At 43.0% G+C, this 19050-nt stretch overlaps 5 protein-coding genes across 11 annotated transcripts; all 5 read right to left on the bottom strand.

The window, feature by feature from the left end:
• Positions 1–489: 489 nt before the first annotated feature.
• Positions 490–16625, bottom strand: LOC117139421 (C2 domain-containing protein 3). 5 transcript variants are annotated; one of them, XM_033301707.1, is made up of 5 exons: positions 15479–16450; positions 3700–4449; positions 2127–2572; positions 1514–2068; positions 490–1452 (listed from the first exon to the last, which is right to left on the bottom strand). In XM_033301707.1, exons 1-5 carry the CDS (start codon positions 16302–16304, stop codon positions 904–906), a joined length of 3126 nt encoding a protein of 1041 aa, XP_033157598.1. In that variant the 5' UTR covers positions 16305–16450; the 3' UTR covers positions 490–903. The 5 variants fall into 5 exon arrangements, with proteins under 5 accessions (XP_033157598.1, XP_033157600.1, XP_033157599.1 ...); XM_033301709.1 differs by lacking the exon at positions 15479–16450 and adding an exon at positions 4704–4721 and having other exon boundaries at positions 491–1452; XM_033301708.1 differs by lacking the exon at positions 15479–16450 and adding an exon at positions 4519–4626 and having other exon boundaries at positions 491–1452.
• Positions 6991–8483, bottom strand: LOC117139425 (hippocampus abundant transcript 1 protein). Its single transcript, XM_033301716.1, has one exon. The coding sequence runs from the start codon at positions 8436–8438 to the stop codon at positions 7095–7097; it is 1344 nt and encodes a 447-aa protein (XP_033157607.1). The 5' UTR covers positions 8439–8483; the 3' UTR covers positions 6991–7094.
• Positions 8621–10319, bottom strand: LOC117139424 (hippocampus abundant transcript 1 protein-like). Of its 2 annotated transcripts, XM_033301715.1 has the most exons (2): positions 9405–10319; positions 8621–9341 (listed from the first exon to the last, which is right to left on the bottom strand). In XM_033301715.1, exons 1-2 carry the CDS (start codon positions 10291–10293, stop codon positions 8779–8781), a joined length of 1452 nt encoding a protein of 483 aa, XP_033157606.1. In that variant the 5' UTR covers positions 10294–10319; the 3' UTR covers positions 8621–8778. The 2 variants fall into 2 exon arrangements, with proteins under 2 accessions (XP_033157606.1, XP_033157605.1); XM_033301714.1 differs by having other exon boundaries at positions 8622–10319.
• LOC117139422 (hippocampus abundant transcript 1 protein-like) lies at positions 12141–13986 on the bottom strand. Of its 2 annotated transcripts, XM_033301713.1 has the most exons (2): positions 13024–13986; positions 12141–12960 (listed from the first exon to the last, which is right to left on the bottom strand). In XM_033301713.1, exons 1-2 carry the CDS (start codon positions 13913–13915, stop codon positions 12293–12295), a joined length of 1560 nt encoding a protein of 519 aa, XP_033157604.1. In that variant the 5' UTR covers positions 13916–13986; the 3' UTR covers positions 12141–12292. The 2 variants fall into 2 exon arrangements, with proteins under 2 accessions (XP_033157604.1, XP_033157603.1); XM_033301712.1 differs by having other exon boundaries at positions 12141–13986.
• A 319-nt stretch (positions 16626–16944) lies between the features above and the next one.
• Positions 16945–18636, bottom strand: LOC117141104 (NADH dehydrogenase [ubiquinone] 1 alpha subcomplex subunit 9, mitochondrial). The gene is made up of 4 exons (XM_033304426.1): positions 18476–18636; positions 17920–18370; positions 17499–17864; positions 16945–17430 (listed from the first exon to the last, which is right to left on the bottom strand). The coding sequence occupies exons 1-4, from the start codon at positions 18513–18515 to the stop codon at positions 17037–17039; spliced, it is 1251 nt and encodes a 416-aa protein (XP_033160317.1). The 5' UTR covers positions 18516–18636; the 3' UTR covers positions 16945–17036.
• Between the last annotated feature and the right edge of the window lie 414 nt (positions 18637–19050).

Here is a 19050-nt window from a genome sequence, read left to right as displayed (position 1 = left end):
CGGGATTGCAAAAGGTGGCTTAGAAAGTTTTGAGAATTTTATAATCTGGAAAGACGGATTACTGGACTGGATTACTATTTACAAAGAGATGGAAAGGGATTTTCAGGGAAGTGCTGCAAGGTACTTTGAAAATTATTTTGTTTCAAATGCATGTCTGCTCTTTAATCTGTTGTTTGAACCCCAATTAATCGCTAGATGTGTATTAGCTTGCATTATCAAACTGTTTCAAATAAGTGAGGGTTTAAACTACCTATGTATGTATGAAGCAAAAAAAACCTTTATTTGTCAACAGGTTTTTGCGTTTCGCCATTATTGTTTAGTTGAGATTGTCAGCAGAGAGTCAGAATAAGCGATAATTTCATCATAATGTGCTAATAGATCTTGTTAGTTGATCATCTAGACTTGTTATCAATTGCCAAGCGAATGCAATGACAATTGGAACCAAACTAACGCCCTTTATAAATGCAGAAAATAACTGGTTTTGAGTTGCTTTAGCAATTGTAATTTTATTTAAAGTTTTATTAGGTAATAGTGTCTAAATACTTAGGTGATTAACACAGTTCCGAAACTAATACATATTCCGTGTGGTTGCTGGGGGAAATCCTCGTGACTTAAAACAATATTCAATCGATTCAATTGTAACTCAATGAAACGATCGCTGGGTGATCGTTGCTAGCTTTGATTTTATGCTATATAGACAGCCATAAGACGGTGAATCGAGGCAAAACTGGGATGCCAATTTAAGTACAGCATAATATCAGATCAGTTTAAGATCCGCGCATATTATATATATATAGCCTACATCTAGATGGTTAACTATAGCTACCATTTGAGCCAATATCAGAGACGACATCGAGATGCGGAGAGAGGAAAAAACATGCTTAACTGACTTTTGGCCCTGGGCTATTCCTGGCCGTTGGAGTTTCTGAGATTTTGTGCGGCGGAGCTGGTGGAGGGCGTTGGCGAGCCCGGCGGCGTGGGAGTGCGCAGGGAGCGTTCAAAGTCCTCCGCCAAATCATCGTCATCTCCCTCCTGTTGCCAACTGTCCAATGCGGAGTCAACATCGAATTCCGGAAACTTCAGCGTTTCCCCCGTCACATCCACCAGCCGAGATCGCAATCTCTGCGAGATCTCCTCCAGCTCCGTGTATTTGCGCTTGATGGCCTGGCCCAACTGCAAGTGACCCAGTTCCATGGACTTCTCGAACTGATCGATCACGGTATCCACACTGGGCGATATGGGCTCCACGTGCGCCTCGATTCCCCCAGTCACACGTCCATTGAAGTCTACTATGTTATGCCATCCGCTGGGAAAGCCTCCGCCCGCCTGCTTCTGATTGAGATTAAGTGCAGCGAATCCTATTATGGCATCTTCATGAGGCGAAGGCTCTGTGATGCCATTTGGGCTAACAATCGCCTTCTTCCACAGTTTCAGAATGAATAGCTTCTGGGGCTGCAAAGGAAAATTGGAATGTACTAGGTGATCTCTTGGAAAAGGTCATTTTAAATCTCACATTGCTGCGATAATCGCGGCTCACGTCCACCCGGAACTTGCTGAGCCACTGGGGCTTCGTCGATTTGGGTACAATGGGTGTGGCGTACACCAATCCTTCGTGCGACTTGTACGTCTGACTATTGCAACTGATGGCCTGGAAGGTCACATACGTGTTGGGAGGTTCGTTGGGCGGGAAGCGCTTGGCTGCCGACTGACGTTTGACTTGCTTCTTCGATTTCCCATAGCCGGGATTCAGGGGCAGTCCAGCAGCTCCCACGATGCGCAACTGGAAGCTAAAGGTACTGGGCGCTGGCGGAGCCGGTGGCGGCGGCATTACTGGAGCTGCGATGCTCGGCGTCGGAGCTGCGATGGCATTTTGAAGCATGTCGAGTAAGTCTGTGGTCCTGCTTGGAGCCGGTACTTGGTTGTTGTCAGGGTCGAAGCCACGCAGCTGCTTCAGTTGAGCGATCTGCGACTCACTTCCAATGGCCAGGAGCACCTTGAGCTCGCCCAGAGGCGCCTGGTTCTCAGCACTGACAATGGGTGCCCAGCCATCGATGGAGATCACTGGTAGCTGTAGGACAATAAACAAATCAGTAATTATATATGTATTAAGGGAACTTTAATCGCACCTTTCCCTTGCACAGGTGATTTGTGATGCTGGAGTCTCTGTAGGCGATGAAGAACTGGTGCAGCGGAAGTCGTACGACTCCTCCCAAGGGACGCAGCTCCATGACCAGCTGCTGCCGCTCGACGCTCTGCAGGAAGCGCTCATCATTGATGATGGCGAACTGCTCCTGCAGCTCGAAGGATCCGCCATCAGTGATCTTGGTCAGCAGTGGCTGTGGCTGCCAGAAGGGCTCAAGCGATAGCTCCTGGCAGGCGGTCTTACTACCCGCCGTTAATTGACGCAGCTCCCCGGCGTAGAGATAACCCCTGAGGAGACGGACTTTATTGGTCTCCGCCATGAAGTTGATGCACTCCAAGATGGCTTTGCTGTTGTTGTTGGCTTGGGGAGGAGGAGGTGGCGGTGCCGGCGGCTGAGGGGGCGTTAAAACGGCCTTCGAGTTGCAGTTAACTGGAAAATTTGCAAAACGCAGAAGGGATTAGTAATATAGTCTAAATTGAAGATAGTAGACCCATGCATGGTGCCATTAATCAGAGGTCAAAGTCGTTCAGCGGACCTTGAACCCGCAGATTCGGATTAAGCAAGCTTCAAGAACTGAATCAGCTGCGATCTTCGATCCGGTGCTTATCGCCTTGGCAACAGACGGTCGGACTCGAAAATCGATTCAAGCGGAACGGGAGATTGCGCCGGCAAGCGGGTAAAACCGGGTGAAATCGGTAATAGCACGTGCACCACAAGCGGACAACTGACAACTTGGCAGATACTGGAATCGGTTGGGCTAAAAATAGACCAATTCAATTCTCGATTCTATCAGATAATTAAGCGGTGTACTGAGTGCGTAATGTGTGATTCAAATAATAGGGTATCAATTAAAAGAAACTGAATTCTGGAAAAATTAGAAAAATCTTTTCGAAAATTGTTTGAATTCAAGGATTGAAAAAGCTTATTACATTTGAATATGATTTATAAATAAATATTTAAAAAACGAAAAATCCTTTAAAAATTCTTAGTACGGTTTTAAACAAATGTTTAATCCGCGTTTCATACGAAGCTCAGTTCATGTAAATACTATTATTTAAATTTGTTCAAAAGTTCCCGTTTTCCTAATACTATAATAATAACCTAACCTATGGAAAATCATAACCCACTGTGCTTGACACGGTCACAATAAAAAAGCTGTTGGAAAACAAAATGTATGATTTAAATTATAGCTGGGATAGAGAAAACATAAAACACGAAACAGATTTGTTGTTTTTGGTTTTGTTGGTGGTTTTTTGTTTTGTTTTGCTTTCTTTTTTGAAAATGAAAAGTATTTATTGACAGAATGATGGGCAGCACTTGGATAACGGCAATCAATAACATATAGAGTAAGTGCAGGAGGCGTGGGCGTGGTTGTGGGCGGCTCGTGTAGATTTGGTATTTGTATAGCATTTGTTGTTCTGCTTGGTGGTAGAATTGGTAGTTGTTGTGGCTGTAGTCGTGTGGTTCAGCTAGTATCAGATGTATTCGATTTGGGGGCCCAAGAATCAATGGTTCTTGCGATTGGCGACCACACGACATTAGTCATATATATTCACCTGCTGCCTTGTTTCCACTTTCGTTCTTTTGGCCCGGCTGCTGCTGCTGTTGCTGCGGCTGCTCCGGGCTACCATTCAAACTCTGCAGCAGACTGATCTTCAAGTACACGCTACCCAGGTGGACGTCGCGTCGCCGAATGGCAATGCACTTGCACTGCTCCAACAGGGATGCCTTGTAGAGCTCCCTGAGCTCCAGGCGACCCATGCCGAGCATTTCGTTGAGACAGGTGCCGGGTTCGCGCCACCAAACCGTGATGTCTACATGGCCAGCGCTCTGTTCCGGATCCTGCAGGGTCTTATCCTCCATATCGACCTGACGCTGAGCCGTCTGCCCGAAACGGGTGCACTGCGTCAGGCTCTGGAACTTCTCCGACTCGAACTGCATGATGTGGAACATCGGTTGGCGCGGCACTTTACGGATCAAGTCCCCCGACAGCTGGCACTCCACGGTGAAAATGGGTCGCACTTCGTTCTGAACCAGTTCCATGCGTTGGGTCCCCTCCGGCTGCAACGTCAGTGCCTCCAAGTGGAGCTGCAAGGCGTTGCAGCTGCGGAAGAGCTCCGGCGTCATCACCAGCTCATCATCCTCCGAATCCTGGGCGATTTGTTCCGGCTCGGCTTCCGGCCATAGGACCTCCTGTTGTTTCCTAATCTTAAGAGGCTCGGCAGAGGCAGCAGTGGCGAAAAGAGCCACCAGGTCCGCGTCCAGTTTCTTCATGGCCTCCATTAGCTCGACGTTGCTGGCGGTGCCTGTAATAAGCAGAGGCATATGCAATCGTTATTTATATTAGTTTAAAACGGACATGTTTTGGAATTTACAGGCTTTTAAGCAGGCAGAATTAATGCGATCCGATCTCCACGACGTGGGCTTTCCAAATGAAGGCCTTTTTGCGTAAGAGACTCGAAAAGCCGGCAGAAAGAGAAGCACTAAGCGCAGAAAGAGGGGCCCCCAGTAATCGTAATCGCGTTCTATGCTTTGCCCCATACTTCTCCCGCTCTCTCACGTGTTCGCCTATCACTCCATCACATGGGAAACGGTTTTCAAGAGAGCGCACCATGGATACCCTAACTTCAGCTTTAGAATTTCAGTTCATAATTTACAACCCAAAATGAAACCCGATCTTTAAATTTGAATTCACGGAACAAATTTTACAAACACATGTGTTTAAAGTTTTTGAATAAATACTTGCAAAATGTTAATATAAAACAGATCAAGAAACGTAAATTTAATTTGATTTTTTTTGAAGTTTTAGTAGTATGTGTAGTTGTTTTGTTGTTATAATAGCGTTATGTTTTTGTATTGAAATGTTTCAATACAATACCAATTTCTTCATAGTCTTTCAGATAGTCAAGAAGCGCTTTCGAAGGGTATCTCAACCTCACTCTCACAACTGGTCGATTCTCTTTCAGCATAAGCAAAAAGCGAAGCCAGACCCAAATATATTTTTTGCATAAATTCGTCGACATTGGCAAAGTTCAGTGGCAAGAGGAAATAAACTTTCCATCAGATCCGAGGCCATTTTTTTATTTCTACTCAAAGTCGCCTATGTACATATTTATATACATAAGTAGCAAAAGGTCAAGGAGTTATCGGTCAGCGGGAAAAACTGTAACCGATTTCTCCGCCTGGTAACGCGCTTAATTTTCGATTTGCTCCAAGATAATTGATAAGAGACGCCCGATGCCAGTTCTAGTGACATAATATTACTGCGTTCCGGACGCGGATTGTTGATTGCGTACAGTAGCATTTGTGGGATTAGTCAGTAAGTAGGAGGTGGCTTTAAACTCGTGTAACTAACGATTCCCATCGTTTTCCCCGTCATCAGACATTCGCAACGCTAATTAAAACCCATAGAAATTCGCATCGCATTTAGCAGAGTAGTGAAATGGAAGGCGTATTGGCTGGGTGGCACAGACGTCTTATCAAGTCAAGGCTTATCGATTTCAACCCGTTGCTTCCACCCCAATATTTCGCCCCGTGTAGCAACAAAGTGGCGTTCTCTTGAATCACGGAATAGTTTCGCATTTTTTTAGTACATATGCAAGTCGTCTGGTTGCCGGATTCGTGTGAACATATGTTCCATACATTTGTGTGACTAGTTGATAATGCTCGCCAAAGAATCGAAATTGAAGGCCAATGGCAGAAATCGCAGACGCGGCTGAAAAAACCTAAAAAAGGAGGCATACAACACCAACATAGCGAGATAAAAGTTATGTGTCACTGAAATTTCGCTACAGGGCGGGTTATTCTGAAGCTATGTACATAAATGGTTTGGCATTTTCTCTCATCTCAAATACAAAAAACCTGTTTATTCATATGTACCATATCACTAATGGTTCATATATTGGGTAAATTTAAGAATAAATCAAATTAAAATCTAGATTGATGCCCAACGAGATAATTAAATTCACATACATATATATGTACATAGTATCTATTATATTACAAAACTTTACCTTTGGACACCCTGTTCCGCACCCGAATACAATTGAATCCGCCCCTGCATCTCGCTTAAATAATATTTACCTAGTCGACGCCACTGAGACTCTTTCTCATGTTCTCCCCATATTTTCAGGTCCCTAAGAGAGTAAGAGAATCGGTTTTGCATGCACGTGTTTCAGTATAATCGCACTATTTTCTCAACTTTATGGCTCTTTACATACGTTGGGCTTTACATACATACGTACGTACAAATTTAATGGGATTCTCGCTTTTTCAAATGGAAAGTTTTCGGCTTTGCCTGTGTTTGAACAAAACCAAAAAATCAAAAAAAACTGAGGGTATACATCTGCCAAACAGGAACGCTTGTTTGCCAAGAGATGGGGAAATATACATGTGTATATTTCAGGACAGCTTGTTCTATTTATGGGTTTCTGCAATTGTTGTTAATAAATTATCTTTTGGCGATTTCTTTTGCTACCGATTGCACCATGCTGATGGGCACAACAAACAAAAGGCCAGACTGTTGCGTAAGAGTCAACAAACTGTTGTGATTTCGCAGCTTCTAAACAAATAAGAAGAGCAAAATGAAAATTTATAAATAGATAGCAGGGAAATGCCAAGGAAATTGGAAAACAAAAACCAAAATAAACAGACGCGGTCGTCGACTGAGAGGCTGTGCTAAAGTGGCTGATTAAATGAAGACAACGACCGACATAGCGTCTAAATCTTAACCCACTAAATCCCAACTATTTTCATTATCGCAAAACGCAAATAATATGCAAGCTTAAATATTAAAAATTAATAAGAACTTTCGCAGCCTTTAAGTTAAAGCTTAATTGAGTATATATTTAGATTTTCTACCGAAAAAGTTTTTTATTTGTAAACAAGTTATATTATGGCAACTACTCATATTTTAAACTAAACAATCTATCTTAATAACGATTTGCTTAAACTATAATGTTGGCGCCTCCTCCATTTCAATAATATACTTCAGTGCGGAAAATTCCTCTCTCCTTCCCCTGGAAACCTTTTCATCTGGGATATACGACGCCAACAGAATGCCGATAAACACAGAGATAGCTCCAATCATAAAGGGACCGAACACAGTGCGATCTCCACTTACACTGCCTATCAAAATTCGATCCTCATCCAAATCCATGTCGGATAGGTAGAATACGATACCGAACAGAGCGGGTCCAAGTCCACTGCACAATCCCGACATTCCCGTGATCATTCCCTGAACTGCTCCCTGGGTTTCGGCATCCGTGTAGAGGGATACATAGACACTTACGGCCGGAAAGGTGATGGAACTCAGGGCGGCTACATTTCCGGCTGGCCACATTTGCCACTTTTCGTTTCCTATGGCGTAGAGTATTAGTTGCAGCAGTTCCAGAAGCAATCCCAGTATTATAGCCTTCTTGGCACCCAATGCCTTCACTATAGATCCCAAGGTCACGTTTATCGAAATGCTCAATATGGCCATTAGAGCCACCAGCGTGGAGAGTTCCGTGAAATCAAATCCCATTGTTAGTTTCAGATAGGCTGGCACACTGGAGTATTCGCCAGCTTCGGGAAGTAGAAACATGAACACCACTATGCACAGTAGCAGGATATTGGGATCCGAGCCCACTCTTCGCAGGGATTGAAAAGGATCCGCTTGTCTCCAGCTCAATCCAGTGGATCTAACGTTTCGTTGTAAACTTTCGGGCACAGCCAGCAGTACAAACATCACGTTCGTTATGGAGACCAACGTTGCTACTAGCACCACAGTATTAATTCCGTAAAGATCCATTATGAGATTACCCATTGCCGGGGCGATCACCAAACTGGCAGCAAAGGTGGCCGATACCAGTCCATAGGATCTAGAGCGCTCTTCCTTTGTGGTAACATCCGCCACATAGGCGAAAACCACTGAGAAGCTAACGCCCAAGACTCCACTGAGCGAACTGATCACAAAGAACCACCAGTTATCCATGGTCATCATGGGGATCGGTAGGCAAGTGAAGATCACTGTTATAAGGAGCAGCACTTTCCGCCCATATATATCCGATAGAGCTCCGATCAGGGGCGACGATAGAAACGAGAGTATTCCCTTGACACCCATGACCAATCCGTTCATGAGGAACGTGTGGTCTGGGAAGGTCTCCTTTAGAGTGCCTATCATGGGCATTGTCAGCAGGCCCCATGCGAAGTATTCCAGAAAAACAACTACTAGTATGTGCCCAACACTTGGTTTTCCAATTCCCGAAATGGAGGACAACGATACGAGTAATTTTTTCAAACCGTACTTGGACATATGTATATATTGTTAGTGCAACATGGAAAATACTAATCTTTCGAGTTTAGAAAGTCAATTTAACTGAATTCACAATTTGTATGGTCTTTTAGCGTAGCTAATACCTTTGGGTGCTTAGTTAATGTAGTTAACGCTAAGATGAGTCCGAAAATGGTATAAAAACGTAAAGCTTTCTACACGTTCAAACAGTCGATATTTGCCAGTCCAAAAGTTTCGCGTTAAAGACTTTAATTATGTTAAAAATTAGTTAAATTACAATTACGTAAATCTACTTTCTTTACAATCCAAACCACAGTAGCAGTCCTTAATATCTAGTTAGAAATATCTTTATTTTTCCCCTTTAAAGATTGCTTTCGTTCTCGGCTCTAGTTTCTTCATTTCCAAGAGTATCCTTCTGAATGAAACCACTCAAGACGATGGCCACAAATACACTAATGGCACTTATGACGAAGGGCATTGGAATTGGAGAATTGACTTTAAGATCAGTCTCCGAATCATCCTGGAAAATGAAGAAGAGTACTCCGAAAAAGGCAGGTCCCAAACCCTCGCTCAAGCACTCGATGCCAGAGATAATGCCCAGGACAGCACCCCGATTCTCGGGACTGGCATAGATGGAAGCCACCGCGTTATTGGCAGCGGGAATAATTGTTGCCAGTGCGGCCAAGATACTGCTTAACCAGTACATCCAATGATGGGTTCCAAAGCCGAAGAAAAGCATTTGCAAGAACAATAGTAGAAGTCCCAGACGGATCGACCACTTGGCCCCTACTATATTCATAATATAACCGAGGAGGATATTGGATGTGATCGCCAGGACAGACAGTAATCCCAACATCATGGACACCTCCTCGTACTCAAATCCCATATTAGTCTTGAGATACACGGGTGCAGTGGAATCCACGCCTGCAAATGGCCAAATCGACAGGAATGTTATGAAGTATATCACGAGCAGGTTCTTATCCTTACGACTTTTACGCAGCACTTTCCAAAGATCGGAAGTGTTTAGGGATCCATTATCATCTTTCTCCTTTTCGGTTAAATCATTCTGTAGGTTTTCCTCATTGTTTAACTCTTGGTCCTGCTCTTTATTTGCGACTAGATTCTGTGAGGTGGGTTTCTTCGCTTCAACAGTCAATTTTACTTCTCCATTTAAGATCTCTTTCTTTTCCTTTGGGCTTATGTCCTCCGCTTTCGTGTCCTTCACCTTGTTATCATTCATTTCATTCATCATAACCTTTTTCTCCTTCAAAACTAAACTCTCTGGCACCGCAAATATGATAAACAAGATATTCATCATGCCAGTGATGGTGGCTATCAAAATAACGGATGCAGACCCATACGATTTCATCAAGTAATTCCCCAACGATGGCGAAAAGGCTATTCCAGCCCCAAAACTGGCCGCCACAAAGCCATATCCTTTCGAACGATTCTCAACACTAGTTGTGTCTGCCACATAGGCCAATGAAGCGGAGTAAGTGCTCCCACAGATGGAGCTCACAGTAAGAATGGCGAAGAACCACCAACTCTTCAACATCATGAATGGAATTGGAGCGTAGGTGGTTGCCACAGCCAGTAGCATCACTACTTTTCGGCCACGGAAATCGGAAATGGCGCCCATCACAGGCGTGGTCACAAATCCCAGGATTCCTCTCACTCCGTAAACCAGTCCATCGACGAGAAGGACGCGATTGCCAAACGATCCCGACAGTTTCTCGATGAAGGGCACGGTGAGAAGACCCCAGGAGAAGTAGTGCATAAACGTAACGATCACCGCGTGCCAAACACTGGCTTTTCCGATTCCAGAACGATTAACCAATACTGCCACCAGGGGTCTAAGAAACTTCAACTGCGCCATTTTAGGTGTTCTGACCGCGAACTGGCCAACGCCAGAATAGCCTGACAACTCCAGTTTAAATCTATTTTATACGCCTCAGTCTTATGGCAAATATAGTTATGGCTGCACTGGAAAAAACACTCGAAATATTCTTACTATTTTGTCGTTTAAAAAATATATCGTTTTTTAAGATGTTTCAGCTTAAGTTTGTACATTTTATGTACAACAAGTAGCGCAATATACCTACATTCACACTTTTTCTCGAATGTAAGTCCAAACATTCCGAACTTTTTAAAGTAAACCATAAACAATTATTTAACACAATTTCGTGCCTTAAAATATGGTTCGAGAATTGTCATATGACTTTGAATAAATAGTACAATTATCCTCTACAATTTTGTGAAATATCTGGAGCTTCATTAATTTTTATGAGAATATTTTTAGTACGAAATAAATAACAAAACAAAGGAAAACGCTATCAGATACCCGTTACTCAAATGGTGGGAGTCCCAGGAATAAAGTTTAAAATGCCTTTGATATATCCATAGAATATTGCAAGTAAACTAATATAATTTAAAACAACAACGAAAGAGATTTCAACAGTGCAAGCGTGACAGTTTGGACGGTTCTCGGAGTGGGCTTGGCCCAAAAGGGTTTGGCAGCTAGAGTCAAGTTGTTCGACTATCAGATACCCTTTACTCAGCTAATGGAAGTGCGTATGAAAAATTTCAACATTTTTCTGGCATATTAATAGATATGGAGAAAAACTATAATAAAACAACAGGAAATATATGTCTCTGGAATCTAAGTGCTTTATCTTAACTTTCTAGCTTTTAGAGTTCCTGAGATCGAGACGTTCATATGGACAAAAATATGTATATGTACTTTATAGGGTCACAAACGCTTATATACCAATTCAACGAAGCATGTATACCCTTTTAATCTACCCATGACCAATCAGTTCACTGGGAACGTGTGCTGTGGTTTTCCGATCTTAACGTATGGCAAAACAATCGAAAGGTAGCGCAAAAACGAAAGGGATTGCATAAAAAGTTCCTAAAACAATTGTGAGAAAATAAGGTTAAATTCGAAAATCGAATCGTAAAAACCTGGGGCCGAGGGGCTTCTGGCAAGTAACTTATTTACCAAAAATTTTTTTAAAAGTAAATATCGATTGAAGTGAAGATCTGATGTTTAAATTTATGCGAACTTGTGGTCGTAGCATTGAGTTTAAGAAAGCCGTGTCAAGAAAATCAAAATAAAATGTTTGTATCGTTTGCCCCTAATTATATCCCACCTTTTATTTTTGCTTTGCCACGTCCATTTTCAAAAAGATAGAACGCCTAAGTCGAATTCCAATACTATCAGATACCCTTTACTCAGCTAGTTGAAGTAGTAATTGGCAAAACCAAAAAAAATTTTAAAAATTAAATCATTTTTCAATACTGTGGGGGTTGGACGTTATAAAGTATAAAATTTATAAAAGTATTTAACACCCAAAAAATTATTTTTACCTCGTCAAGAGGGGTTTTTGTTTGATTCAATTGAGTTGAACTCATCTTTTAAGCCTTTTATATTATATTAGAGTAAAAGGGTATACTAGATTTTTCGAAAAAAAATTTAAAAAGCAGATGGAAGCGATTCCGACCATATAAAGTATATATATTCTTGATCAGGATCAATAGCAGAGTCGATCTAGCGATGTCTGTCCGTCCGTCTGTCGGTATGAACGTCGAGATCTCAGTAACTATAAAATTGCGAATTTTGGTATACCAACAACACTGTGGCCACGCCCAAAACGGTCACGCCCACACTTTTAAATTTTGTCCCATTTTATTACCTAGTATCTGTATCTATCGATATCCCAGAAAAATGATCAAATTTCGCGATCGTATTCTCACTAGCTGAGTAATAGGTATCTGATAGTCGGGGACCTCGACTATATCATTCTCTATTGTTGAATATTTAAAACCAGTGAACATCTTATGAAAAACTTATATAACGTTTAATTAAATAACAATTATTTAAAGCTACGTTCTTTACAATCCGAATCATAGTTGTCATCTATCTCTAGTTTTACATTATTCTTTTCATATTTAAATGTGGTTTTCGCAAGCGGTTCTAGCTCATCCTCTGTAGCGTCGTCTATGATCTTATAGATCAATGGTTCCTTTTCGACAGTCTCCTTTTTAATAAAACCTGTCAAGACGATGGCCACAAATACACTAATGGCACTTATGACGAAGGGCATTGGAATTGGAGAATTGACTTTAAGATCATCATCCTGGAAAATGAAGAAGAGTACTCCGAAAAAGGCAGGTCCCAAACCCTCGCTCAAGCACTCGATGCCAGAGATAATGCCCAGGACAGCACCCCGATTCTCGGGACTGGCGTAGATGGAAGCCACCGCGTTATTGGCAGCGGGTATAATTGTTGCCAGTGCGGCCAAGATACTGCTTAGCCAGTACATCCAATGATGGGTTCCAAAGCCGAAGAAGAACAACTGCAACAGCAGGAGTAATAATCCCAATCGGATCGACCACTTCACCCCTACTATGTTCATAATATAACCGAGAAGGAGATTGGATGTGATCGCCAGCACAGATAGTAACCCCAACATCATGGACACCTCCTCGTACTCAAATCCCATATTAGTCTTGAGATACACGGGTGCAGTAGAATCCACTCCTGCAAAGGGCCAAATCGACAGGAATGTAATGAGGTATATCACGAGTAGGTTCTTATCCTTACGACTTTTACGCAGCACTTTCCAAAGATCGGAAGTGTTTAGGGATCCATTATCATCTTTCTCCTTTTCGGTTAAATCATTTTGTAGGTTTTCGTCTTCCTTGTTGAACTTTTGGCTCCGCTCCTTATTTGTGACTAGATTTTGTGATGTGACGTGGTTGGATTTGTTCGCTAAAACATGGTTATTCAACTTCTCTTCTCTATTTAGAATCTCTTTCCTTTCCTTTGGGTTTATGTCCTCCATCTTGTTATCAGTCTTTTTATCCACCATTTTCTTTTTTTCTTTTAAAACTAAGCTCTCTGGCACCGCAAATATGATAAACATGATATTAATCAAGCCTGTGATGGCGGCAAGCAAAATAACTGATCCAGACCCGTGCGATTTCATCAAGTAATTACCCAATGATGGCGAAAAGGCTATTCCAGCTCCGAAACTGGCTGCAATAATGCCATATCCTTTTGAACGATTCTCAACACTAGTTGTGTCTGCCACATAGGCCAATGAAGCGGAGTAAGTGCTCCCACAGATGGAGCTCACAGTGAGAATGGCGAAGAACCACCAACTCTTCAACATCATGAATGGAATTGGAGCGTAGGTGGTGGCCACAGCCAGTAGCATCACTACTTTTCGGCCACGGAAATCGGAAATGGCGCCCATCACAGGCGTGGTCACAAATCCCAGGATTCCTCTCACTCCGTAAACCAGTCCATCGACGAGAAGGACGCGATTGCCAAACGATCCCGACAGTTTCTCGATGAAGGGCACGGTGAGAAGACCCCAGGAGAAGTAGTGCATAAACGTAACAATCACCGCGTGCCAAACACTGGCTTTTCCGATTCCAGAACGATTAACCAATACTGTCACCAGGGGTCTAAGAAACTTCAACTGCGCCATTTTAGGTGTTCTGTCCGCGAACTGGCCAACGCCAGAATAGCCTGACAACTCCAGTTTAAATCCAATTTATACGCCTCAGTCTTATGGCAAATATAGTTATGGCTGCACTGGAAAAAAAATTATACTCGAAGATGGCGCTATTTTGTCATTTACAAAATATATCGTTTAAACTTGTAAGATGTTTCAGCTTTCTAAATAAAATTTCTCGCAGAAAACAAACCAATACTGAATATGCCCAATCAGTTTTTGTTTTGTGATTCAAAGAGATCGTAAGCAAAACGCAAACAAGAGAATTAAAAAGTTTGTTTTGAAAATAGCTGAAATTTGCACGATATATTAACATTATTCATCCCAGCTATTAATAATAACAAACATTTCCTTCTCTTGTTAGTGAGAATGGAACCATAAGGTTCCGATTTACAAGCCAACAAAAATGACAATATACTTGCATTCCTAGTTTTTCTTTAATGTAAAGTCAGCTACTTTTAGAACTTTTTAAAGGTAAGCCATAAACAATTATTTAACATATTTTCGTGTCTTAAAATATGGGTTGAGTATGCATGCCTAAAATTTCCATATGACTGTGAATAAATAGTGACATTTTCGCAAACCAAAACCACAACTTAGAAAAGTTTATATGCCAAATCGAAAGAGCACGCTTTGGTCGAGTTCTTCGACTATCAGATACCCATTACATGGCTAGAGAAATTGAATTAAAAATTGTGGGCATGACAGCTTTTTGCAGTTTGTTGTCGATACCAGTGGACGTGGACAAAATGTTTTTGTCATATCGATAAAAATTGGTAAATAAAAAAGGAAAAAAAATTAAAAACAATATTTAAAAGTGTAGGCGTCACAGTTTCTGTCGGGGGTCAATGTTTTGAAAAAAAAAACTCGGCTGGTCAAGAAAATATATAGTTACTTTATACGCACTTTTACTTTATATGCACTTAGAGAAAAACCCGTTCTCATCGACCTCGATTTGAGAAGTTCGATCTTAAAATCTAGCCAAGATCTAATCATTCTCAGCATACTCAAATCGAGATAAAACCATTCTCAGATGTGAAATGACTTTGCTCTCATTTGTCTCCCTCTCTTTTTTCTTTCACGGTCCTCTTCCAAATCTTACACCCGATACTTTTCCGCCTGAAAATATAACGTTGAGATCGTTTTCAATTTTTCTCAGTGCAGGAAATGCCTTCCTTCCGCCAGCTACGTACTTTTTAACTAGCCGAGTATACTCTGTTAGTCTACGAGAAAAGGGTATAAATGTATAAATACAAATGAATCTCTCACTATTTGTCTGTATTAAATTAGAAATTATAAAAATGTTTGGTTGTCATACATATCGTTCGAGGGCTAGCTTTTTATTATAGACTCATTTTATCTTATGAGTCATATCCCTTTAGTTTTTTTATATATGAATATATTATTTAGCATGCATAACAAACTTAATTCTTGATACGCTTTTAAAAATTAGTTGCTTAAATTATGTTATTTTAAAAGTAATCTCTTCCACCCCGATTATTATTTTTAAACTTAATATTTTTACATTAGACTCACCGGCCATAAGTTCGCTGTTTTGCTGATCCTGCAGCATTGGGATCACCGGCTCGCCGCCAGGTGGCGCATCTGGCATATTATCGGCCGTATGGTCGTGACCGTGGGCGGTGGGGGCGTGGCCCTGGGTGGGCGGTGGCTCCGCGAAGAGCATCTCGAAGCGCAGCCGGGTCCTGATTGGACAGACCCTCAGCTGCTGTTGCTGTTGCACTTGTTCGAGCGGGCCACCGATCTCCAGGTGACGATATAGAGCATAAATTTGGGTTTTATGCTCGAAATGGCTCCAAGTGCCGTTATGGGCGGCGTATTTACCGTTGGCGTGATGGCAGCCTGCTCCTCTGACGTCACAGCAGCCGGCTGATTCGACAGCGACAATTTCGCTTTCGACGGCACCAAACTGGCGTAAATAATCTAAAAATAAGACGAGGTTTTTTTTCCTCTGTACACGGGGAGGCTGATGTCGCTGCTTCTTCTTATTTGCCCTTTGCTGCTGCTGAAGCTGCTGCTTCTTCTTCCTATTTTCCCTTTCCTCTTGCTTTTTCTTCTTATCCTCCTCGCCTGCTAGCTTCTTCTTCTTCTTACTATTCTTATCCTTTACCCCTTGCTTCTGACAGAGCTCCTCTTCTTTCCGTTCCGCCTGCAGTTGTTGTTGTTGTTGCTGCTGCTGCTTGTTTGACCTTTTCTTTTGGCCAAACTTTCTGCCCCCGTCGACGTCACAGCTGATCGATTTGCTGCACTCGCTCGGCGATTTATCCGCCTCCTGGCTTTGCCTGCTTTTTCGATTTTCCCAATTCACATTCGTCGTCGGCCGTGGGAATTCCGCTATCATAATTTGTATGCCACTTATGCCATAATTATCACACTCACTCTCACGCACACACGCACAAAAACGCGAAAAGAGAGGCGGGCGCGCGCTTGTGTTGTTGTTGATTTATTCTTTTTTCACCGCTTAACCAAGCTGAAAAGTTGAAAATCTTTACACACACCAAACACACACACACACAGACTCAGAAAACTTGGGAAATCGAATTTTCCGTACTGTGATTTTCCGGCCATAAATCTGCACGGGCGTAAGTTTCGGAGGAAACTGCTGCAGAAAAGCTCCTGGTCGCAAAGGAAGAAAAATCGGACGGGCGGAGCGTTGCCACACGATGACAGCGATTTCATTTGTTTTGATTTAGTTGCCGGAGCGATGCCACCTTAATAAGATACCGAAAAATACCAAAGGTACTTCGAACTGCCAACCTGTTTTCCGACACCAAACTTTTCTAGCCACTTGGCTTTTTTTTTTCAAAAGTATTTATATTTTTAATATTTAAATTTTAACGAACTAACAGTAAGATAGACCCTTAATTATTTCTATTAGTCATTTTTTATCGGCATGTGTGTGAAGCGCACATTTAAGAGCATGAAATAAATACATATAACAAAGTCACACATTTTATTTTTAATTAAGTTGGGACAAAGTGTTTTAATCTTTCGACTTCTCTTTATTGACGCATCGCCTTAAACAATTCCAACTAAAAATTTCCAATCAACACAGACAGCTGCTTCGCTCCGCTTAGGCAAACAGACGCAGTTCATCGCGCGCCTCGATGCACTTGGGCGGCGAAGGAGTCTCGAACTCGCCCAGCTCGGCGTCGTAGTAGAGGGCAGCGCGGTAGGGACGCAGCTCCCATGGCACCTGCTGCTCCATGGTGGTCAGCGTGACGCCCAAATCCTCAAGCGTGGGCACACCAGTCAGGACCTTGTCGGTGACAGCCTCGCGCTCGATGCGAGCGGGATGCAGACCGCCGATCGGGGTGCCGGGGCAGATGAAACTGTTCAGCTTGGCTTTCAGCAGGAAGGTGGGGTCCCAGCGCATGTCGTAGCGCATGTAGCCCCAGCGCTTCTGGTCCTTGCGCATCAGTCGGTGGAACCAGTCGACCAGCTCGCTCAACTGATAGCGTTTAGGTCTGCAGCGAATAATGGAAGTTAAGAAAATGTGCATGGTACAAATACTTGGACTTGGAGATTGACTTACCCCACAGCCTGGTAGACGCGGCCAGCGCTGTCCGGATCCTTGGCGGCGTTGATGATGGCCTGGGCCACGTCCGAAACGTAGACGGGCTGCTTGACGGTCTTCTCTCCCTTGTGCCACAGCGGCATCGAGCGGAACTGACGGCGCCAGATGTGGGCGTAGTAGCGCAAGAAGCGATCCTCGGAGCCGTAGATATCCGCAGGACGGATGATCGTGGCGTTGGGGAAGGCGTCGCGCACGCGCAGCTCACCCTCGTACTTGCTTTTCAGCCACTCGCTGCCGCCCTTGACGTACAGATCCTTGGGATTGGCCTCCACGTTCAAAGAGGACAGGTGGATGAAGCGCTCCACGCCAGCCTCGCGGGCAATCCTGCAAGTTATGCAAGTTAGAATAAAGAAGTGGTAATGCTGTCTATGATGTTCACCTAGCGATCCTCTCAGCTCCGTTGACATGGACATCCTTGAACTTGAAGTTTTTGGTCTCGAAGTCCCTGCCCACCAGGTTGATGACCACGTTCGAGTGCTTGACTGCCTCACGAATGGAGGCGGGATCTTCCAGGTTGTAGAAGTGGAAGAGCACCTGGCCAAGATCCCCGGTGACCTTAAGACGGATAACATCCGAATCGTCACCGCGATAGGGCAGGATCATCTGGGAGCCAGATTTGCCAAGTTTGTTGCACACATAGCGACCCACGAAACCGGTGGCTCCAAACACAGTGGCCACAATCCCATTGAAACTGCTACGTCCGCCAGTTCCGCGCTTCATGGCAGCCGGATTGGTGGTCTTCAGTGGACGTGGACCATCTTCCGGCGGCGCAGCAGCGGCTGAATATCCACGCAGGCATAAAACTCCAACCACGCCACTGCCGTGGTGCTCTAAGTATCCGGAATTGGACAGAGAATGAGCCAAAAGTTAGCCACAAACATCGTATTACATAATTTGATTGCCTGGCGGTTTTCGACCGCAGGCACTGTACTCACTGGCCAGCTGGAGATTACGGGTTAGTACTATGGCGGCCATTTCGCACCGGCACACTGGACCAACTCGATTCGGTTAATTTACGCTTAAAATCCTATTTTATTTCGGAACAGGCCAGTTTTTTATTTTGCCCCACGACAGTGTGACCGTGGCGTTGCAATTGGAATATACTAGAATTGACAGGTTGATACCAAAAACTACCGTGGAACAAGGCTGCCAGACTGAAGAAAAACAATAGATTTGGAAAGTAACAGTTTTTTCCTCTAGTTTTTAAAAACCCTGTTAAATATAAAGTTAACCTTTAATGGGTAAATAATTAACATCATAACCAGTGGACCTTGTTTGTAGCCTTTGCATTATCGAATATCGGTAAATTCAAGTGGTTATAACTACTATGATCTCAAATTATTCTTACTATTTAGGTGGCACTAATAATTTTATCTCATAATTACTTTGACAACCTTGTGGATATCTTAGCCGCTTAGCGGTAATTAAAGTGTCGTATAAACCACTCTTCTTGGTTGGCACTAGTTTATAAATATTTGTTGGCAAATAAGACATAAGCTAACCGTGTCCC

Source organism: Drosophila mauritiana, chromosome 3L (assembly GCF_004382145.1).
Source record: "Drosophila mauritiana strain mau12 chromosome 3L, ASM438214v1, whole genome shotgun sequence".
NCBI classification, from domain to species: Eukaryota; Metazoa; Arthropoda; class Insecta; order Diptera; family Drosophilidae; genus Drosophila; species Drosophila mauritiana.
The sequence above is the reverse complement of the archived record's forward strand: the minus strand, read 5'-3'. Positions and strand labels throughout refer to the sequence as shown.